The sequence below is a fragment of the Mus pahari genome, chromosome 4 (assembly GCF_900095145.1).
Source record: "Mus pahari chromosome 4, PAHARI_EIJ_v1.1, whole genome shotgun sequence".
In the NCBI taxonomy this organism is placed as follows: domain Eukaryota; kingdom Metazoa; phylum Chordata; class Mammalia; order Rodentia; family Muridae; genus Mus; species Mus pahari.
The window spans coordinates 78,248,317-78,266,259 of NC_034593.1; the positions used below are offsets into that span (position 1 = coordinate 78,248,317).

The window sequence follows — 17,943 nt, forward strand, 5'->3', positions numbered from 1 at the left end:
CCAGTGAGTCTTAGAGGTAAGAGATAGGGACTGCCTGTTGTCACGCCCTTGGGAGACACACCCTATTGATGTCACTCATCCCTAGATGGACAAGAACAGGCAGCCTCACTAAGTACACACTAGATGATGGAACTCTGCCTCGGAAGAACAGAACTAGGGAGGGCTTGAGGTAACGGTGAAGATCATGGAGAGGGAGTAGAGCTGAAGAGGAGGTCAGGAAAGGTAGCATGTCTCCTTGGGAGCTTAGATGATGCAGTGGACCAACCCAAATCAAAGCCATTGGTATGTCCCCCAGAGCATCACAGGACACACACAGGGCTTCATAGCACCCTTTACTTCTCTCCATCCCCTGCAAGAGCTCAAAGGTAACACTGTTTCCTACCCACTCGTTCCCAGCACCTGAGCATAATGTCCATGCACCATGGTTTCTTAAACACTTGTTGAGTGAATGGAGTGGTGGTGTCTCCTTAACAGAGCCTGGATCTTACAACGAGGAAGATGATCCACGAGGGGCCTCTGACCTGGAGGATCAGCAAAGATAAGACCCTGGGTATGTGCCAGGAACTGAAAGTGGGAGGGAACCTGTGGTAAGTGTGCCGCTCTGATAGGGCAGTGGGAAGCTGAGGAGGCATACACAGTGCAACTAGAATGTCAGCGTAGGACTCCTTGAGACAGCTGGAGTTACTGTATTCCTCCTGGGCATGGGCATTGAGCCTCTGGGCCCCGGATGCTGATGAGGGATGAGCGAGCTCAGAGATTGTCTTGATTCTTAGACCTCCAGGTGCTGTTACTTGAGGACCTGGTAGTGCTGCTGCAGAGACAAGAAGAGAGGCTGCTGCTCAAGTGCCACAGCAAGACAGCTGTGGGCTCCTCAGACAGCAAGCAGACCTTCAGTCCTGTGCTGAAGCTCAATGCCGTGCTCATCCGCTCTGTGGCCACAGGTACCCATGAGGAGATGAGCCAGCAGGCCTGGGGCTCTGTGGTGTATTCACTGATCACTGTCCATTACACGCTGGGTGATGTAGGCCCATACTGGGACTTTACAAGACTTATGTCTTCCTGTGTTTCCTCCTATGTTCCTGTCTTGACCCAGTCTAAGCAGGAAGATTTGGTCCAAGATGGGCAGGCTAAGGGGTAGACCAAGATGAAGATGCACAAACTGAAACGGGATTGAAGGACACTGATGGATGGGATGAGTGCACTGGCGGGGGCTGAGGACATCAAAGCAAGGTTCAGAGGAATTGGAGTAGACGTAAGGAACAGAACAGGTCTTATTGCCAGGGTACCTAGAACAGAGCAGTTTCAGAAGCAAGGACACCTACAGCACAGAGCCCAGTCCAGGGATTTGAGATGACAGATCCCATACTCCCTGGGATCACCCTCATCTATGGCACCTGACCTCAAGCAGCTCGAAGGGATGGGGTAGACATGAGAAGATTTGCTAAGCCCTAGGCACTGTGTACACATCAGCACTCAGCAAAGGGACCCAAAATTGCCTACATCTTTTGTTGGTGGATCACAGTTGATTCTGATAACCTATGTCTATCTCAGTGTTTTCTCCAGGTTAGGGACGATGTCTGTCGTGCCCAGTGCACACTGTCTGGCTTTCTTTCTTTACCCAGATAAACGAGCCTTCTTCATCATCTGCACCTCCGAGCTGGGCCCTCCCCAGATCTATGAGCTGGTTGCATTGACGTCATCAGACAAGAATATGTGAGAATTGATTGTGGGGTCCCATGTAACATCAGTCCCCTGGGAATCAGAGTAGTATGTAGAAGGATTTGAGCAGTGAGGCCAGGGCTGGGCCCAGAGCAGCTCCTGGATGGAAGGCTAGGAAGAGAAGTCGGAAGCAACATAGCACGGAGCAGCAGAGGCCACCACCCCAGGACATAACCAGACTCTGGGAGAAGCATACCAATTCCATGTATGATTCAGGCCCTGTCTCTTCCCAGGCTGTCTATCTACCCCATGTTCTCAACATTGACTGCCAGAGGTGGCATGACACAGTGGGCAGAGACAGGTTAAGTCAGACAGTTTCTTCCCCTTGGGGTTTTCAGGTACATGGTGTTATCTGAGGAGGAACTATATACAGAGAATATAACTTAGTATATAAAGTCTATGTTCACATATATTATACTAGAGGCCTGCCTAGCATGGGCTCCTTAAGATGGAGTGTAGAAAGGGCTTTGAAGTTTCCACAGAGGACACAGGTATGCCTGGCCTTGTCCTCACCACTAGTCCTGTGTTTGTGCCGAGCAACAGATGGATGGAACTCTTAGAAGAGGCCGTGCAGAATGCCACCAATCACCCTGGAGCTGCCCCAGTACTCATCCATCCCTCACCACCAGGATCCCAGGAGCCTGCCTACCAGGGCTCCACCTCCAGCAGGTGTGGTGCTAAGCCCTCCACTTCTCAGCACTGCTATCCCCACCCCCACCCCCACCCCCACCCAAATCCAACCTGCCTGTTTCCTGATGCTCCTCAGCCTCTCCTCCCTAGGGTAGACAGCCTCTCCAGGCAAAGGCCAGTGGGAAACAGTGTCTCTAGAGGAGCATGCCTCTGCTGTCTGCCTGCTCTCCCCCACCACCTCTCATGGATACAGTGCAGACTGCCTCTAAAGTAGGGTTGAGGTATAGAGTACAGCTAGAAAAGTGAGGCCAACGTTCATCTTCTGCGTTGCCATTCTGCACAGTCCAGTCAGGTGGTGAGGCCCAGCACCTTCCCCCTTACATCCTGTTCCTTCATTGCCTGTGAAAGACATAAGGGAGCCAGGCTGGGATTCATGACACCCTGACCAGGCTGGCAAAGCTAGAGTTGCCACCAAGTGGTCTGCTCTAACCTGGGTTCCGTGGGTTTCTTCCCTCAGGGTAGAGATAAATGACTCAGACATATATCACACTGAAAGAGGACCCAAGAAACCATCTGAAGGTAAGGCCTCTCTCCATCTTGTGGGAGACAGCATAGTCCATTTCTTGTAGATAGGGTCAGACTGAGGTGTCAGGTGACAGGTGTCTGTCCAGGCCAGAGGTATGAGGTCTGTGCTACATGAGTTGAAGAGACAGCCTGAGCAGTTCCTCTGCATCTGTAGTAATAGGGTTAGCAGAAAAGGCCCAGCGTGTTTGGGGGCCTGTGAGGTTTGTCTGGGGCTCTTTTGGTTTGTTTTGGTTATTTTTGTTTTGGTAAATTAGGATCTTGAGTTTGGAGAAAAATGTTCCCTGCATACGTCACTCCTTCGTTTCCTCCCACTTAGACTGTTTTCCTCCGAGTCCACGAGTCCTTCATAGCTTCATTCAGTTGCTCTGTTGTTCTTTTTGTTGTTTGTGTTAATTACAGTATAACCAGCTTCTAATGCTCAGACCCTGATCTAGTTTGTCTTTTTCCCATAATACTCAGCACCTTCTAACAAATGCCTGACTTCCTAGTTTACTTTTATGCCCTAAGTCCCTCCACTGAAACCATAGGTTCCACCCCCAGGCACAAGTCTTTGTCTAGTTGTGTATGTCAGAGTCTGCTTCATGAGGTGCTCCATGAATTTCCATAGAGCTTATCAACCAGTGCTCCCAAGCCCTGGGTCTGCAGCCGGACATAGCTCATCTCTTACATCTCCTCCGCCATGCCCTAACACATTCATTCAAAACAGGCCCCGGGCCCGAGCAGAGAGGTCAAGACAAGCAGCTGGTAGCACAAGAGGGGCCTGAGCAGGAAGAGGATGCAGAGGAGCTGAGGGCCCTGCCTTGCCCTCCCCCCTCCCTGGATGGAGAAAGCAGAAGCATCAGGACAAGGGACCCTGTCCTTCTGGCCCTCACAGGCCCTCTGCTCATGGAGGGACTTGCTGATGCTGCCCTGGAAGATGGTGAGTGCTTCAAAGACACTGTCATTGGCCCTGGTGACCCATTAGCATAGACAGTGTGAATCTCACCTTCTACCTGCTCAAAGATCCTTACTAGCTATGCTTGAGGGGAAGCTGGATGCAGAAATACCAGCTAGTCACCAGATCCCACCAGCTCCACCCTTAGATTGCAGCAGGCTGTGCTGGTGCAGGAGCAATAGATACCCTCATCTCCCTGAGCTTTCCTTTAGTAGCCTCTGTGCAGTCCTTCCCTGAGGAGGCCTCTGTCTTTCCTACAGTGGAGAACTTGCGGCACCTGATCCTGTGGAGCCTGCTGCCTGGTCACACTGTGAAGACTCAGGCTGCTGTCGAGCCTGAGGATGACCTCACACCCACCCCTTCTGTCGTCAGCATCACCTCTCACCCCTGGGACCCAGGATCCCCAGGGCAAGCTCCTACTATAAGTGACAACAACCAACTTCCAAGGCCAGAGGGAAGCCAACCAGAGGGTGAGGATGTTGCTCTCTGTTCTTTGGCACACCTGCCACCAAGGACCAGAAATTCTGGCATCTGGGACTCTCCTGAGCTGGATAGGAATCCAGCTGAAGAGGCTTCAAGCACAGAACCAGCAGGAAGTTACAAAGTTGTGAGGAAAGGTAAAATGCTTGTGTGTTCACTCTGCTCAGACTTTTGCTGGGGTAGAGGTGAGTGTTACAGGCAGACACTTGTTGCAGCTTTCTCCTGGAGACTGTGAGCAAACTGGCATTGGGACCTGGGGGAAGATATTGATATGGTGTTCAAAGTCCTTGCTTGCTACTTAATGTCTGTGTGTCTTAGACAAATTTCAAATCATACTTCATTTTCCTTCTGTAACAGATGACATTCCCTCCCTCAGCCAAGCATAGATCAACTTCCAAGTACAAGGTTTTTGCTATTCTTCACTGACTATCTAAAAAACAAAAAAAGTATCACTCTTCCGTAGAGACTCAGGCTTAAAACAATAAGTGCAAATCCTACAGTCTATTATTCCAGACAGTGGCTGATCACAGAGGGGCTTAAGGCAAAGCTAGGGAGACTTTGGAAATAGGGATTGTGTGCAAGTTCACAGAGCGGTAAAGAGGATGAGTGAAGTTGGAGATACTATCGGCAGCTCTGTGGCAAGGTTTGAATAGACCGGTAGGGCAGGGTGTGGCCAGAATCGTGAAGCCAGGCCTGGGCCACTGGAGGCCGAGAGGACTGTCTGGCAGTGACTCCCTAGCAGTGCCTTGTGACGTTGCCCCCTGTTCTGTTGGCCAAAGGCTGCCTCTCCTGGGCTCCTGGGAACTGACCTGCTTCTGATCTCCCAAGGTGACTTAGTAGAAAGTTCTCTGCGACTCCTGGGACAGAGCCATGTATGACCTTGTACTCACTTTGTGCTTTCCTTCCTTTATTCTTGTTCTCCCCACCACATCCGTTTATTTCTCCCTCCCCTTCATGCTTTCTCTCCCTCTTTCTCCCGCCTTGTCTCTCAGTCTCTCTACTCCCTGGTGGTGGTGTCGGTGCAGCCAAGGTGGCGGGCAGCAATGTTACCCCTGCACTCCCAGAGAGTGGCCAGTCAGAATCTGAGCTATCTGAAGTGGAAGGCGGAGCACAGGCTACGGGTAATCAACTTCTCCTTGGAGCCAAGGCCAGGCCAGGCGGGAGCAGGGGTCCGATGGGCTAGTACTGGGCCCTTGCTGTCAGAGCTGTGCTTGTTCCCTGAACTGTCGGAGGTGGGTGGGAAGTAGTGCCACAGTAGCCCAGACAGGAGGACCTGGACCTCCAGCCTTAAGCAGCCACTCACTGGGACATATAGAGCCCATTTCAGAGCTTAAGCAGCCTATGCTTAGGTGAGGAAGAAGGCAAGAAAGTCTGGCCAGCGCCCTCACTCCAGTGCACTTACCCGACATCAGAGCAACTGCTTCCCCAGCCCTGTGGTGGGAAAAGGTTTGCATGGCTTCGCAGGTTCCTTCATGTTTCTCCATGGTGGGGCCTCCAGTGACCTGTTGTACATTTCTGCTGGCTATCTCCGACCTTCCCTGATCGGGTGATGTTTCTAGGAGCTGGTAGCATGTAGGGCAGTGTCGACATGCATCAGTAGGATGTGAACAGAGGTACTTGAAGTACTGCTGCCTACTGCTCTCCAGAGGGGCCTCAAACCCTGCCCCTTCCCCCCTTCCTTCCTTCCCTCCATCACTGAGCATCCTCCCCTGGCCGCCGGCCACTGAGGACAGCTGCCATCGAAAGAGAAAAGGGCCTCTAGGAGAATGGTAGGCAGCACACATGGCCCTGGATGCACTAGGCTGTCTGTAGATGTCTCCTTGACCTTTTCTGTCACAGGGTCCACTGGGGTCATGAGAGAGATCATCAAGTATCTCTGCTTGTCTCCTGATTTCTTTCTCTTGCCACTGGGACAGGGAACTGTTTCTATGTCAGCATGCCAGCAGAACCTCTGGACTCTAGCACTGAGCCTCCTGGGACACCCCCAAGTCCCTCGCAGTGTCACAGCCTCCCTGCATGGCCAGCAGAGCCTCCGCAGCACAGGGGAGTCACTGGGGGTCAGCGTTCCAGCCTGGTCCTCAGGGATATGGGTGTGATCTTCCATACCATTGAGCAGCTGACTGTCAAGCTTCACAGACTCAAGGTGAGGGGTGCAGCCTTGGAGCAGGAAGCCTTCCATCCAGTACCCGGGACAGTTCCCCGAGAGGAGAAACTGATAGATATTTGAGATGAGCCGAGGGCCTCACACGTTAGACAAACATTTCACCATTAAGCTCCATCCCCAACTCAGGAGTCCTCAACTGGAGTCCTAGACTACCCTGCCTACCCTCCCACACCCTCTGAGCCTTTGCACAGGGAAGACACCTCCTTCAACTCTTGTAGGACATGGAACTGGCCCACAGAGAGCTGCTTAAGTCCCTTGGAGGAGAGTCGTCTGGTGGAACCACTCCTGTCGGAAATTTTCACACAGAGGCAGCCAGATGGACAGACTACTCCGTCTCTCCTCCAGCCAAGGAAGCCCTGACCTCCGGCTCCCAAAACAGTCAGGAGCAGGGGTCCTACCCTGAAGATGGTGAGTGAAGCCAACCCCTGCGTGTGCCGCCCGAGAGAGTAAGTGTGAGCAGTTGTGGGGCATACTCCCACACCTCTGCCCTGAGACCGAGCGGGCACGTTCCCTCAGCTCCACAGAGAAATGTTTGCCTGGCATAGTACCATGCCTTTAATCCCAACACCCGGTAAACAGGCAGCTGAAATTCTATGAGTTGGAAGTATATAGTTCCAGGCCGGGAGGGGGGAGTCTGTCAGAGAACAATTTCAGTTGTCCGTTCTTGCCTTCCACCCTGAGGCAGCATCTGTGTTCACCGCTAGATGAGCCAGGCCGGCCGGCCCACCAGTTTCTTGATGTTCTCCTGTGTCCTGTTTCTAGGTGTTCTGGTTATCCATTGAACTCTCTCTAGCCCCAGAAAGTGATCTTTTTAGGCAAGCTACACAGAGGCTTCCCCCCCAATTAGGGACTAGTAGTACAGAACCCCTTGCCTGCATATAAGTCTGTATACCACATACATGCAGGACCTAAGGATGCCAGAAGAGGACTGAAACTGGACTTAGACATGGTTGTGAGCTGCCATGTGGGTGATGGGAATTGAACCTGGGCCCTCTGGAAGAGTAGGAAGTATTCTTAACCACTGAGCCATCTCTCAGCCCCCAGAACCCTCTATTTATGTTGGTTTGAGGAAGTAATGCACCAGGGAAGCCTTCTTACCTCTGCTACAGGTTCTTAGTGGCTCAGACCTGGATTATAAGGGCAAGGGTCGAACTCAGAAACCTAAAACGCCTAACCTGTCTTGGTTTTAACACCTGGAAAGAAATGCAGTCCCACGGAAACAAGGCTTGGACTGACAAGATGGCTCACCAAGCCTGACCATCTGAGTTCAAGCCTCAGGATTCACATGGAAGAAGAGAATCGACTCCAGCGAGGTGTCTAGCTTCCACACACATTCTATTACGTATAGCTTTGTCACAGACACCTGGTACTCAACAGTCATCCAGGGACGTGAAAGAGAACCTCTCAAATGTAGCCAGCGTCTCACCTCACCATCTTCCCACAGGCTCCGACACCCCGCTGGAAGACAGTGCCACAGACACAGCTGCATCACAAGGACCATAGCCATCCAGAAAACCAGAGTTCTGGCCTGAGCCAGAGCACCACACTAGGAGACCCAGGCCTCCCCTTGAAAAATGCCATGAAGTCTGGGAATCCCTCATGTTGCCTGGTCTGTTCCCACCAGACAGTCCAGTTTAGTGTCTCTTCCTCCTGTTAGCCTGAGTCTCTGTGGCTTTCGTCTCCTCAGCATGCCGACCACAACAGAAAGGCCTCCACCCCACGTGGCCAGTGTGGGGTGTGCTCTGCACAGTGCCCTTGAGGAGGCTTATGTGTAAATAAATGCACTTTCTTCCTCCTCTTCTGAGACAGCTAGGTGCCTGGCTCTCCTCTTTGCCCCTTTAGTTTCCTATAAATATGTCTATTGTATGTGTATCTTTGCCATTGTAAATAACTTAGCCCTTTTTTCTGTCCCTGGCATGTTCAACCAGTCACAGAGAGCCAGGCAGCAGCCCCGCTCAGGGCCATGATTTGTTTATGTCCCACTGGCAGGGAAGTCTCCCAGACTCCAGTGCTGTCAAGCTCCAGGGCCCACCCACCTCTGAAGGCTAGGCCTTCTCAGTGTCAGGAGACACTCCTGCAGGGAGTGTCTTCTCCAACCCTTCCCCACTTGCCCCATAGAAACAAACACCAGGTACGGATCTCAACACAGACCCCCCAAGAGCGATGTGGAGTGGATTGCTGGAGTCCCTGAGTTAGGGACCTTCCTTCCCCAGGGGCCACAGCACTGTTGGCTCATCACCCTGTCCTCACGCCACTCCCCATGATGAACATACACACTGTGCTAGGTGTATATATACATATATATAAATATATATAATATATAAAATATAGATATGGAAATGACTGTTTTACTGTTAAAATAATGTATACTCTTATTTTCTTCCTTTCATGGTTAAGATTTTTTTAAAGAAAAGTTAAATATTCTTCCATTGTGGTTGTATGATTCTTAGCCTGATAGAGGGTGTGAGGCTGCCGGTGTGACTGGTCAAAAATAGGTAGAGGGAGACAAGAGAGCCCCTGCCACAACCATCCTGCACAGGTCTCTCCACCTGTCCCAAAGTGCCGGTGTGTGGGTCTTCTCAGCAAAGGTTGGACAACTGACTCTGGCCCAGAAAAGGACATTGTGGTTACTTCACACAAAGGAACAGGTTTGCTGTGACCTACTCTCAGATGTAAAACATGAGGAGGGTCACCACGCTGCCCTCCTTCCCACAGACCAGGAATAGCCATGGCAGCTGGGCAAGTGTGGGGCCAAAGCCAGCTTTAGAGGGCCTGGGACGGACTTGAGAAGACATGGTGTACCTTAACACAGTGACTTAGAGCAGTCAGAGAGATCCCCAGAGCCACTTCCCAGCCGGGGCTGGAGCTCTGGTAGGTGGAGGGAGCAGAGGGGCTAGAGCTGAGGGAGATTCCCTGGAGGTTCTGGGCTCTCCAGAATTCTTAGTAGAGGCAGCCCTGCTCTGGATGTCCATGATTTCTAGATGCTGACCTGCCTGCTGTGTCTAATGTTTGGCCTTTGTTATACAAATTGGATACAGTACCCTCTCCAGAGTGCCCTCATCTTTTAAAGCAGAGCCCTAGCCTCTTGGAAACCAGACAAACACATGGAGATAAGCATCAGAGAAGGCTGGGTGATGTGTCCTAGTTCCAAGCCTGCTTGCTCCCTCCGTCATTGTGCTAACTAACCCCCATCATCCTAAGACTGTGCATGCTGACAGATGGCCGGGAGGATGCTGCTGGAACTCTCAGAGCAATGCCCCTAGCCAGGAGCTCAGCTCATCCCCCAGTGGAGCCATGGTGTGATTCAGGCCTTTTCTAGCCAGGGAATATAAACAGACTCAAGAACCCAAATGTTCCAAACAGTTATGGAGTGATTTTCAAGGAACAGCACAACAAGAGACTATGTTACTGGTCCACACTACCTCCCAGGGAGACAGAGGCTGCCTGTAGGAGGCCTAGGTAGCTGCAGCCTCCTCCTCCCTGGCCTTGGCCTTCACAGGGTCCCTTGGCAACATCAGTTCTTGAATCATGATGTGTGTTGGACACTGTGGGTCAAAGCAGTTTTTCTGAAAGGAAAAAAAAAGTTAAGGATAAAGATTTGTCTCCAGGAAAAAAAACTGTGTCCTGGACAGTTTTAAGGCTGTTGAACAGGGGAAGGCAGTTCCAGCATTGCTAATTGCAGGAAACATGGGTTTACTGCCTTGAAACAAAGAATCGGGGCAAGGAGACCTGCAGGAAGTGGGCTACAGACTTACCTCCAAGGACAGCCACAGCAGACCCAGGGGCGCCTTGGGTGAAGTCTTGGACTTGGAGACCTGAACCTGGTATTGCACGGCAGTGAGGAAGCCTTCCAGCCCCACCTCTGTGATTTGGTTTCCTAAGGGGAGGCAGAGACAGTAGCATCTGACACCCCTGGCAGCCTGCCTCCCCTCCGCTTCCAAATTCAGCAGGCAGGACTGACTTTAACCAGCCCTCTTCCCACTAGGCTTCACTTCCCTTTTCCCTGCTGATGCCTCTCCCCCATCCAGCTATCTTACCCATGTCACTACTGCCCTGGATCACCTCCCTGACCCAGCACTTCCCCTCCAGCCCCAGCCCCATGGGTCTGATAAGATGGTGCTCAACTATTGGAGAATCGAGTCCATCCCATGGAGCTGGAGTGGCGCCCCCTTAGCAGGATGGAGCCCAAGTCGACAGTCCCATGGTAAGGGTAGGCAAGGTTAGCAAACATACGGAGGAGGTTGAGGTGCAAAAGGACCTTGTTCCCAGGCAAGAAGACCTTCCCGTCTCGGTGTTCCACGGGCTCCAGAAGAGGGTTAACCATCTCTGTGGCTTCAACAACCAGCTGCTAAAGCAGAATACTAATTGCAGCAGAGGAGAGGGGAGCTGGTCAACAGGCCATTCATTCATTCATTCAACATACAGGCTTTGAGTGCTGGTTATAATTCAGGCTGTGTCCCAGGTGCTGGAGAAACAAAGATAAATAAGCCCATACCCTCAAAAAGTTCCTTGGTGTGGGGGAGCCAGAGAATTAAACAGGAATGTGATGTGGAGGGGGCCCTGAGAGCAGAGGACTATGGGAGTGTAGACCTCAGAAGGCAGCCTGGGAGTGAAAAGGCAGGGAGCATGGCAGGACAAAAGCTCTGGGGCTTGAGTCCACACAGGACTGGGGTCAAGAAGGACCTGTAAGTCTCCCATAGAGAGAGGAGTCTGAAAACTGATGCCCTGAGGAGAAGGGGCAGTCTGCTTGAGACAAAGGCAAAGGCTGTGGCATGGGAATGAAAAAGCCATCCTCCTTCCATCTGACCTGCTCTTCTGCCAGAACTGGTCTTGGGTGCCAGGAAAGACCCCTAAAGGACAAGACTTTCAACTCCCGGAGCACGTGACAGGGCCATGGAGTCTCCTCATGGAGAGAACCACTCAGATGTAGGAAAGAGTACTGGGAGCCAGGAAGACCTCCTAAGGAAAGACCCTGAAAGGGGACATCCAGCAGCAGGAAGGGGTCTGGAGGAGAGGGGTCCTGTGTGGAGCAACGTGGTGACTGAAAGTGCCTTAGGGAATGCCTAAGGGGCAAAAGCAACCCATCCCTGTCCCGTCCCTGTGCATATGCCAGGTGGTGGAGGGCTGGTGTTGAGCTGTGGGCTTTTGAGATCACAGTCTCAGTTGGGCAGCAGGTCCCGAGTGGGGCTTCCCCCAGACAAGGAGGTAAAGGGACCTGCCACATGGAAAGGGGGGCGGGCCATTCTCAGTGTCACCACAGTAAGTGCAGGTTAGTACCACTCTGGTGTAGCCTCAGCAGTGAGAGCTGGGTGGCACATGCCTGAGGGCCACTTACTTCTGACTCCAGGAGGATGCTGCGCTTCTCTTTGGCCCCCATCTTCGTCGCTTTTCCCTTGCTCATCTTCTGCTCAGGGATGGTTACCTCTGGGACCAGAAGAGAAGCCAGAATGCACAGAGCAGACCCCCGACACCACCCCAAGTTCCCAGAGAAAGGGGAGAAGCCAGAATGCACAGAGCAGACCCCCGACACCACCCCAAGTTCCCAGAGAAAGGGGCTTGGTAAGGCAGATTCCCCAAACTCAGATTTGGGGAAAACATAGGGACAGCTATAATGAGCTCCCATCCAGCCGACAGGTCCCTTTTCTGAGGACAGCCATGGAGGTCTAGTCCTATAAGATAGGTAGTGAGCCACAATGTGTAGGCCAAGGGGAGTGTCACTCATTGTAAACAAGGCCCAGAGAGAGTCTTGAAAGAACAGCTCCTGGCAGACAAAGCCAGGCCAAAACCAGGTTCCTACACCCTGCCCAAAACTCTTCCTTCCTCCACGTGGGAGGGGAAGATTCCCATAGGGGGTTCTCACACTTACTCCCCTTGCCTGCCTTTGTGGCATCTTCTTTCTTAGGGGTTCCTTGTGTGGGTGACTGCCCAGAGCCCAGCTTCTCTTCCTTCTTGACAACTTCCTGTGATGGATGCAAGAAGGCATGATAATGGATATTCTGTCTCCCAGAGGGAAAATAGGCTTGGCCTGAGAGACACCTTCAAAGGCCACCCACTTGCCCTTCTTCCTACTGCCCTGTACATACACCTTGGAAACACCTCCCCTGCCCATTCCAGACCCAAGGCTCCCTTTCCCCACACGCCTACCCCTGTCTTCTCCTTTTTCTTGCTTATGGTCTTAGGGGCTTTCAGTGACTGCATCTTTTCTTGCTTGTCCACCAAAGTGACGTTGCTGATCCCCAACGTCTGAGACTTCTCACGTTCTGCTTTGGTGTCCCCATGTCGGGAGGAGGAAGGCTGTGTTTACAAATGGGAGGGTGTGGAGGGAGTAACTAGAGCCTTGCCCTTGCCCTTGCCCTTGCCCTTCCCCATTCCCCTTGCCTGTCCATTAATTCAGAACAGAGTTGCTGTTGGCAAGAAAGAGTGCAGAAATGGTAGAGAATGAGCTGGAGGCCCAGGCTTTCATAGAACAGGGAAATAACTCACTTTGAATTTGGATTTTAAATGTATTTATTTATTCTTGTATTTATTGCAGTACTGGGGTTCAGACCCAGGGCTTTGTGTGTGTTGAGTATTCTACTATTCTGTATCTCTAGTCCTTGGTTTTATTGGGCCAAGGTCTCACTCTGTAGCTCGGGCTGGCCTTGAACACGTGTTTCATCTGCCTCCTAGCTGACAAGGTTCATCTCATGCCCAGTCAGCAGAGTTTGTTGAACTAAGTGCTAGGCAGTATTCCAAATGTGTTATAGTAACTCATTTAATCGTCTCAATTCTGTGATGAAAGTAACAGCTACCCTGCTTTAGTTGAGGAATGTGCAGCTCCAGGGTTAAGCAATGAGTTCGTGATCAGAAGGAAACTGGTAATATGGCCCAGAGGATTTCAAGCCAGGTCTCTCTTCTCTTAACTACATTCTAATTGTCAGAGTGGCTCTATAATTAGAGTTTGGGTTTGGCAGACTCTAAGTCTGAAGAATCCAGAGGGGCAAGAGGACTTGGGAAATTTAAGAGTCCTGAGCAGAAAAGCAGTCAACCTGGAATACAAATGCAGCTGTCCTCACCGAGCGAGACCGCTCCTGCGTTCCTTTTACCAGCAGCAGGCGCCGCCGCTCCACCACCTCCCTGTGGGTCAGCTCAAAGGGGCGCAGGACCTAAGGCAAGGCCAGCTTCCTGCGTCAGACACCTGCATCAGATCCCCTGCCCCACCCAGCGTGCCAACCCACCTCGGCCAGCTTCAGTGCTCCCTTGTCTTGAATGTGGTTGTGCGCTAGGGACAGCCAGAGGAGAGAGCGGTTCAGCCTCAGACCCTAGAGAACAGAGTGACTTGTAAGCCAAGGACAAGCTGGCGACCCCACACAGGAAGCATCCCACCGCACGCACATCCGCAATATAGCCTGCGCCCACATCCCCGATGTGGTTGAATGCCAGGTTCAGTGAAACCAGGGTTCGGTTGCTGTTGTGCAGTGTGGACAGCGCCTGGCCCAGGAGATATGCCCCGTGGTCGTTGATGTTGTTATTCCTCAGAGACAAGTGAACAATCCTGGAACAGAGAGGGAAAACCTGTGTTCCTGGGGCTCAGGGCCTCTTGGGGATGTGAGGGGTTCTAACTAGACTATGGATGGCCGGGCAAGAATCAGAGGTGCCTGGGATAAAGAAAGGTAAGGGCTAAAGGTAACTGAGAAGTGGGGACAAGCCAAGAAGGGACAGTGAAGTCAAGGAGACTTACGTGCTGTCCAGTCCCATCAGCTTGTTAAAGGACTGCTCTGGTATCGGGTTCCCCTCCAGAGATACCTTCCTGAGAAGGAGAGGGATCTGAGACCCTGGGAACACCACTGACACAAGTCAGAGGGAAACAGAGTGAAGGGTGGATATTTGGGGAGCAACTGGGGAACAGAGCCTAAGGATATCCCCCAATAGAAGAAATAAATCTATGACAATTCCCCAGGCTAAAATTCTAGAGGCATGACCTGCAGTATAGTGGTCTCTAAGACAGCCTTGACTAGGCCCTACTTCTAGGTACCCAGGCCATGTTGGGTAATCCTGTCTATTGTGACAGGATTATTGTGACTAGCTAGAACTAGTGACAGTTGTTTGTGTGTGTTGGGGGGGGGGGGGTTTTGGTTTGGTTTTCTCTGTGTAGCCCTAGCTGTCCTAGACCAGGCTGCCCTCAAACTCAGAGATCTGCCTGCCTCAGCCTTTCAGTCTGGGGATTAAAGTCGTGCATGTGTATGCACTAGTGACACCCTCAATGAATAGAATATGGCAAAATGATAGGCTGTCATTTCTGAGTTACAAGGACTGGTTTCCATCCTGGGTGTTCTCACTCAGCTAGGTAATGGGAAGGCCCAGCGGCGCCACATAAGCCAGCTGAGAAGCAGAGTCCTGCCTCAGCGTCCCCTGAAAGGGCCACAGTCCCAAGCAGAGCTTTTCCTGCAGCCACAAGCCTGAGTCAGAGGCAACCAGCTATCTGTTTCAGAGGATCTCAGGGGAACTCTCAAGGGGATGATATGGTTGGTTGGTTGGTTGGTTGGTTGGTTGGTTGGTTGGTTGGTTTGGTTTTGGTTGGTTGGTTTGGTTTTGAGACAGGATCTTACTCCAGCCTCAATGCCTCCTGCCTCAGCCTCTTCTGCACTACACCTTTAGGCTCACGTGTGTGTTGTCATACTCCACTCTCCTGGTTGTTTTAAGCTACTACATACTATGTTGCACAGCAGCAAGCAAGCAAGAAAGAAGTCACCACAGGGCCATCTATAAAGAATAACGTCTTTCCAGTCCTAAGAAAATGGAACCAACGGGCAGAAATTTCTCTCTTCAAATATCCCCGGTGCTATATAACTATTGCTCAGTCTTTTGGGCTGCCTTGTTTCATATAAACAATTCGTTTCAAGTCATCCGCTGCTGCTGGGGCTTGTTCTTACATAGTGAATTCACACGGTTCCTTTTCTGCTAGCTCGTTCCCCACTCCTAAAGCTATGGCACTGCCGTCAGGGAGCACATATCCAATCCGCAGGAAGAAAGCCCACATGTATAGCCCTGAGAGGTACTAGGGAAGCAAGAATTGGCTCTAGGATCCTGTGGGAGCCTCAAAAGGGGCAGACAGTGAAGCTGGCTTTGTCCTTTGTCCAGCAAACTGTAACTGGCTACTTTTTGTTTGTTTATTGGTTTGTTGTTTGGGGTTTTTTCTCAAGCCCGTGTGTGTGTGTGTGTGTGTGTGTGTGTGTACGTACAAGTGTGTGTGTACAAGACAGGGTTTCTCTTTGTAGCCCTAGCCGTGGCTGTCCTGGAACTCACTCTGTAGACCAGGCTGGGCTCAAACTCAGGGATCCTTCTGTTCTGCTCTCAAATGCTGTAAAGGCGTGTGCCACCACTGCCCAGCTGTAGTACTGTAGTCAGCTACCTTATCCTGTCTCTGCCTCCCACCCATCCCTGTGATTCCTACAGAGAGAGAAGAGAGGATGAGACCTCAAAGGGCTCTATGGCTACCATGTGGACTAAAACAGTCCCACGGTTTCTCAGGTGGGAATCCTGCCACCCAACAGACATGGGCTGAGCCCCATTCCCACAGAGATGCCAGCCTAGGTTTAACTCCATAGGCAACTGCTTCCCCCTCACACACCCGAGCCAGGCTACTTAGGCACTTCGGTTGACCACAACTGACCTGAGTGTGGAGGAACAAAGAGGCAAAAGGGCGATGAAAGTGGTCAGGGTCTTATCTGTCAGCCCCACCTTCCACAAGCTGGTAGTAGAAACAGAAACAGCTGGATGCCATGTCCCACAGGAAGCCCCTTCCCATAGTCCCCCAGACACACCCTCCATCCGCAGCAGAGCCCACTGCTGTCTCTTTTCAAGCCAGCCAGAGGCTGACCTCCCACAATGCCTCTCACTTGATGGCCTGCAGCTGGCTGAGGGAGGGCAAACATTTGGAGAAAATACCCAGAATCCGATCTTCAACTTTCCAACCTGAGGAGAGAAAGGCCAAAGTCATCCCAGGCCCAGAAGGAGCCTGGCATGTGAGCCCATAGAGGGCAGTGATGCTCTGGCATAATGAGCGGCCGGGGCGTGGGGGGTGGATCAGACCGTCACCCCGAATGAAGATCTCCTTCACAGCCTTGCTGTCCTCTTGCTCTAGCTCCACTTGAATGGTGGGCCGAAAAAACACATACTTGCTCTCCAGGCTGCTCTGGCTGCAGGATGCCGACAGTCTTTGGTCATCTAGAAGACAGAGAGAAACGTGAGAGTGCCTGCAGCTCCAGCGTGCCCCGCCCAGGGAGGAGGTTTGAGTGGGCTGTGGCTCACCTTGGACAGGTTTTTCTGACAAGGAGGCGGAAGGGACAGAGATCTGTTGGACCCGTGGCCGGGTGACAACTTTGGGAAAGTCCATGTAGCCTGACCGTGTGCAGAGCTCAGCGAAGTCTGTCTCCAGGACCCCCGTGCACTGGTATTCCTCTGCAGGGTAGCAGGAAAGAGGGTCCCTGCCTGCAGCGAAGCAGTCACCTCCACCCCCACAGCAGCCCAAGTGGAAGCTGCTTTGCTACGACCAAAGCTAAAAACACTGAAGGAGAGCAAGGGCTCACAGAAAGAGACCTACACCTACCTAGCCGGGTCGCTGACCTGTTTGACACTTCATTATGCATATAGTACTTGCTAGTCAGTTCCCTGACATTTGTAAAAGTTTTGGAGCTTCTCATTGTTTTGATAAGTTCTGTTAAGTAAGTCATACCCACCACCTACCATCCTGAGACTCTGCAATAGGATTACAAACCTGGTGTCTGACACCCCCAAGGGCCCCCTGCTCTTTTCAGTTTTCACCATGGTAGCCTAGGAAGGGTTCCTGGAAGTGGGGAGTCCCTGTCAAAGCTCCACAACAGTCCCCAGGTATCAGTTGTGCCTAGCCGCCTTCTACAATAAATCTGTGCAATAAGGGAGGCGGGCCCCAGGTCACCAAGAGGCTGCATGACACAGAAAGCCTGAGAACTCTGGGGAAAAGGCAAGAGGCACTTGGCTCCTGTGCCCAGCTGTCAGAAGAAACTCAGACACATGGGAAATGGTCAGATCTACTCACTTAACATGTAGAAGGAGACTCGTGGAGGGTGGGTGGCCTCTGCAGTGCCCTATGAGTGCCCAGGCTGGCTCTTCTTGACTGAATGCACCCTCCACCCTTCTTAGCATCACTCACCTCTCAAGAGCAGAGCCCCTCAAACTTTAACATCCATGGGAACCACCTGAAGAGTAAGCTGTCATGGTGGTTTTATTCCTACAAGACTGTCTCAGGGCTGGTGAAATGGCTCAGTGGGTAAGTGCACTGACTGTTCTTCCAAAGGTCCTGAGTTCAAATCCCAGCAACCACATGGTGGCTCACAACCGTCTGCAATGAGATCCGATGCCCTCTTCTGGTGTGTCTGAAGACAACTACAGGGTACTTACATATAACAATAAA

General features: G+C 51.8%; 2 protein-coding genes across 15 annotated transcripts in view; one reads left to right on the forward strand and one right to left on the reverse strand.

Annotated features, from left to right (window-relative positions):
• Arhgef11 (Rho guanine nucleotide exchange factor 11) overlaps positions 1-8,941 on the forward strand; it is a 121,182-nt gene extending 112,241 nt beyond the window's left edge. For 5 of the 14 annotated variants that reach the window (XM_029537741.1, XM_029537742.1, XM_029537749.1 and 2 more), the window contains 11 exons: positions 475-550; positions 774-941; positions 1,623-1,713; positions 2,263-2,388; positions 2,867-2,928; positions 3,641-3,853; positions 4,129-4,485; positions 5,341-5,469; positions 6,265-6,491; positions 6,731-6,920; positions 7,957-8,886. In XM_029537741.1, coding sequence (XP_029393601.1) covers positions 475-550; positions 774-941; positions 1,623-1,713; positions 2,263-2,388; positions 2,867-2,928; positions 3,641-3,853; positions 4,129-4,485; positions 5,341-5,469; positions 6,265-6,491; positions 6,731-6,920; positions 7,957-8,015 — 1,698 coding nt within the window. In that variant the 3' untranslated portion in view covers positions 8,016-8,886. The other 9 variants (XM_029537746.1, XM_029537744.1, XM_029537752.1 and 6 more) reach the window with 5 other exon arrangements.
• Positions 8,942-9,888: 947 nt separating this feature from the next.
• Positions 9,889-17,943, reverse strand: part of Lrrc71 (leucine rich repeat containing 71) — a 10,357-nt gene continuing 2,302 nt past the window's right edge. Inside the window, exons 2-15 of the mRNA XM_029537756.1 lie at positions 16,803-16,952; positions 16,590-16,718; positions 16,391-16,466; positions 16,165-16,242; positions 14,233-14,301; positions 13,887-14,046; positions 13,730-13,813; positions 13,568-13,657; positions 12,657-12,806; positions 12,379-12,472; positions 11,848-11,936; positions 10,746-10,857; positions 10,268-10,389; positions 9,889-10,078 (exon numbers count right to left, since the gene is read on the reverse strand). Coding sequence (XP_029393616.1) covers positions 9,968-10,078; positions 10,268-10,389; positions 10,746-10,857; positions 11,848-11,936; positions 12,379-12,472; positions 12,657-12,806; positions 13,568-13,657; positions 13,730-13,813; positions 13,887-14,046; positions 14,233-14,301; positions 16,165-16,242; positions 16,391-16,466; positions 16,590-16,718; positions 16,803-16,952 — 1,514 coding nt within the window. The 3' untranslated portion in view covers positions 9,889-9,967. The remainder of the gene's footprint in view (positions 10,079-10,267; positions 10,390-10,745; positions 10,858-11,847; positions 11,937-12,378; positions 12,473-12,656; positions 12,807-13,567; positions 13,658-13,729; positions 13,814-13,886; positions 14,047-14,232; positions 14,302-16,164; positions 16,243-16,390; positions 16,467-16,589; positions 16,719-16,802; positions 16,953-17,943) is intronic.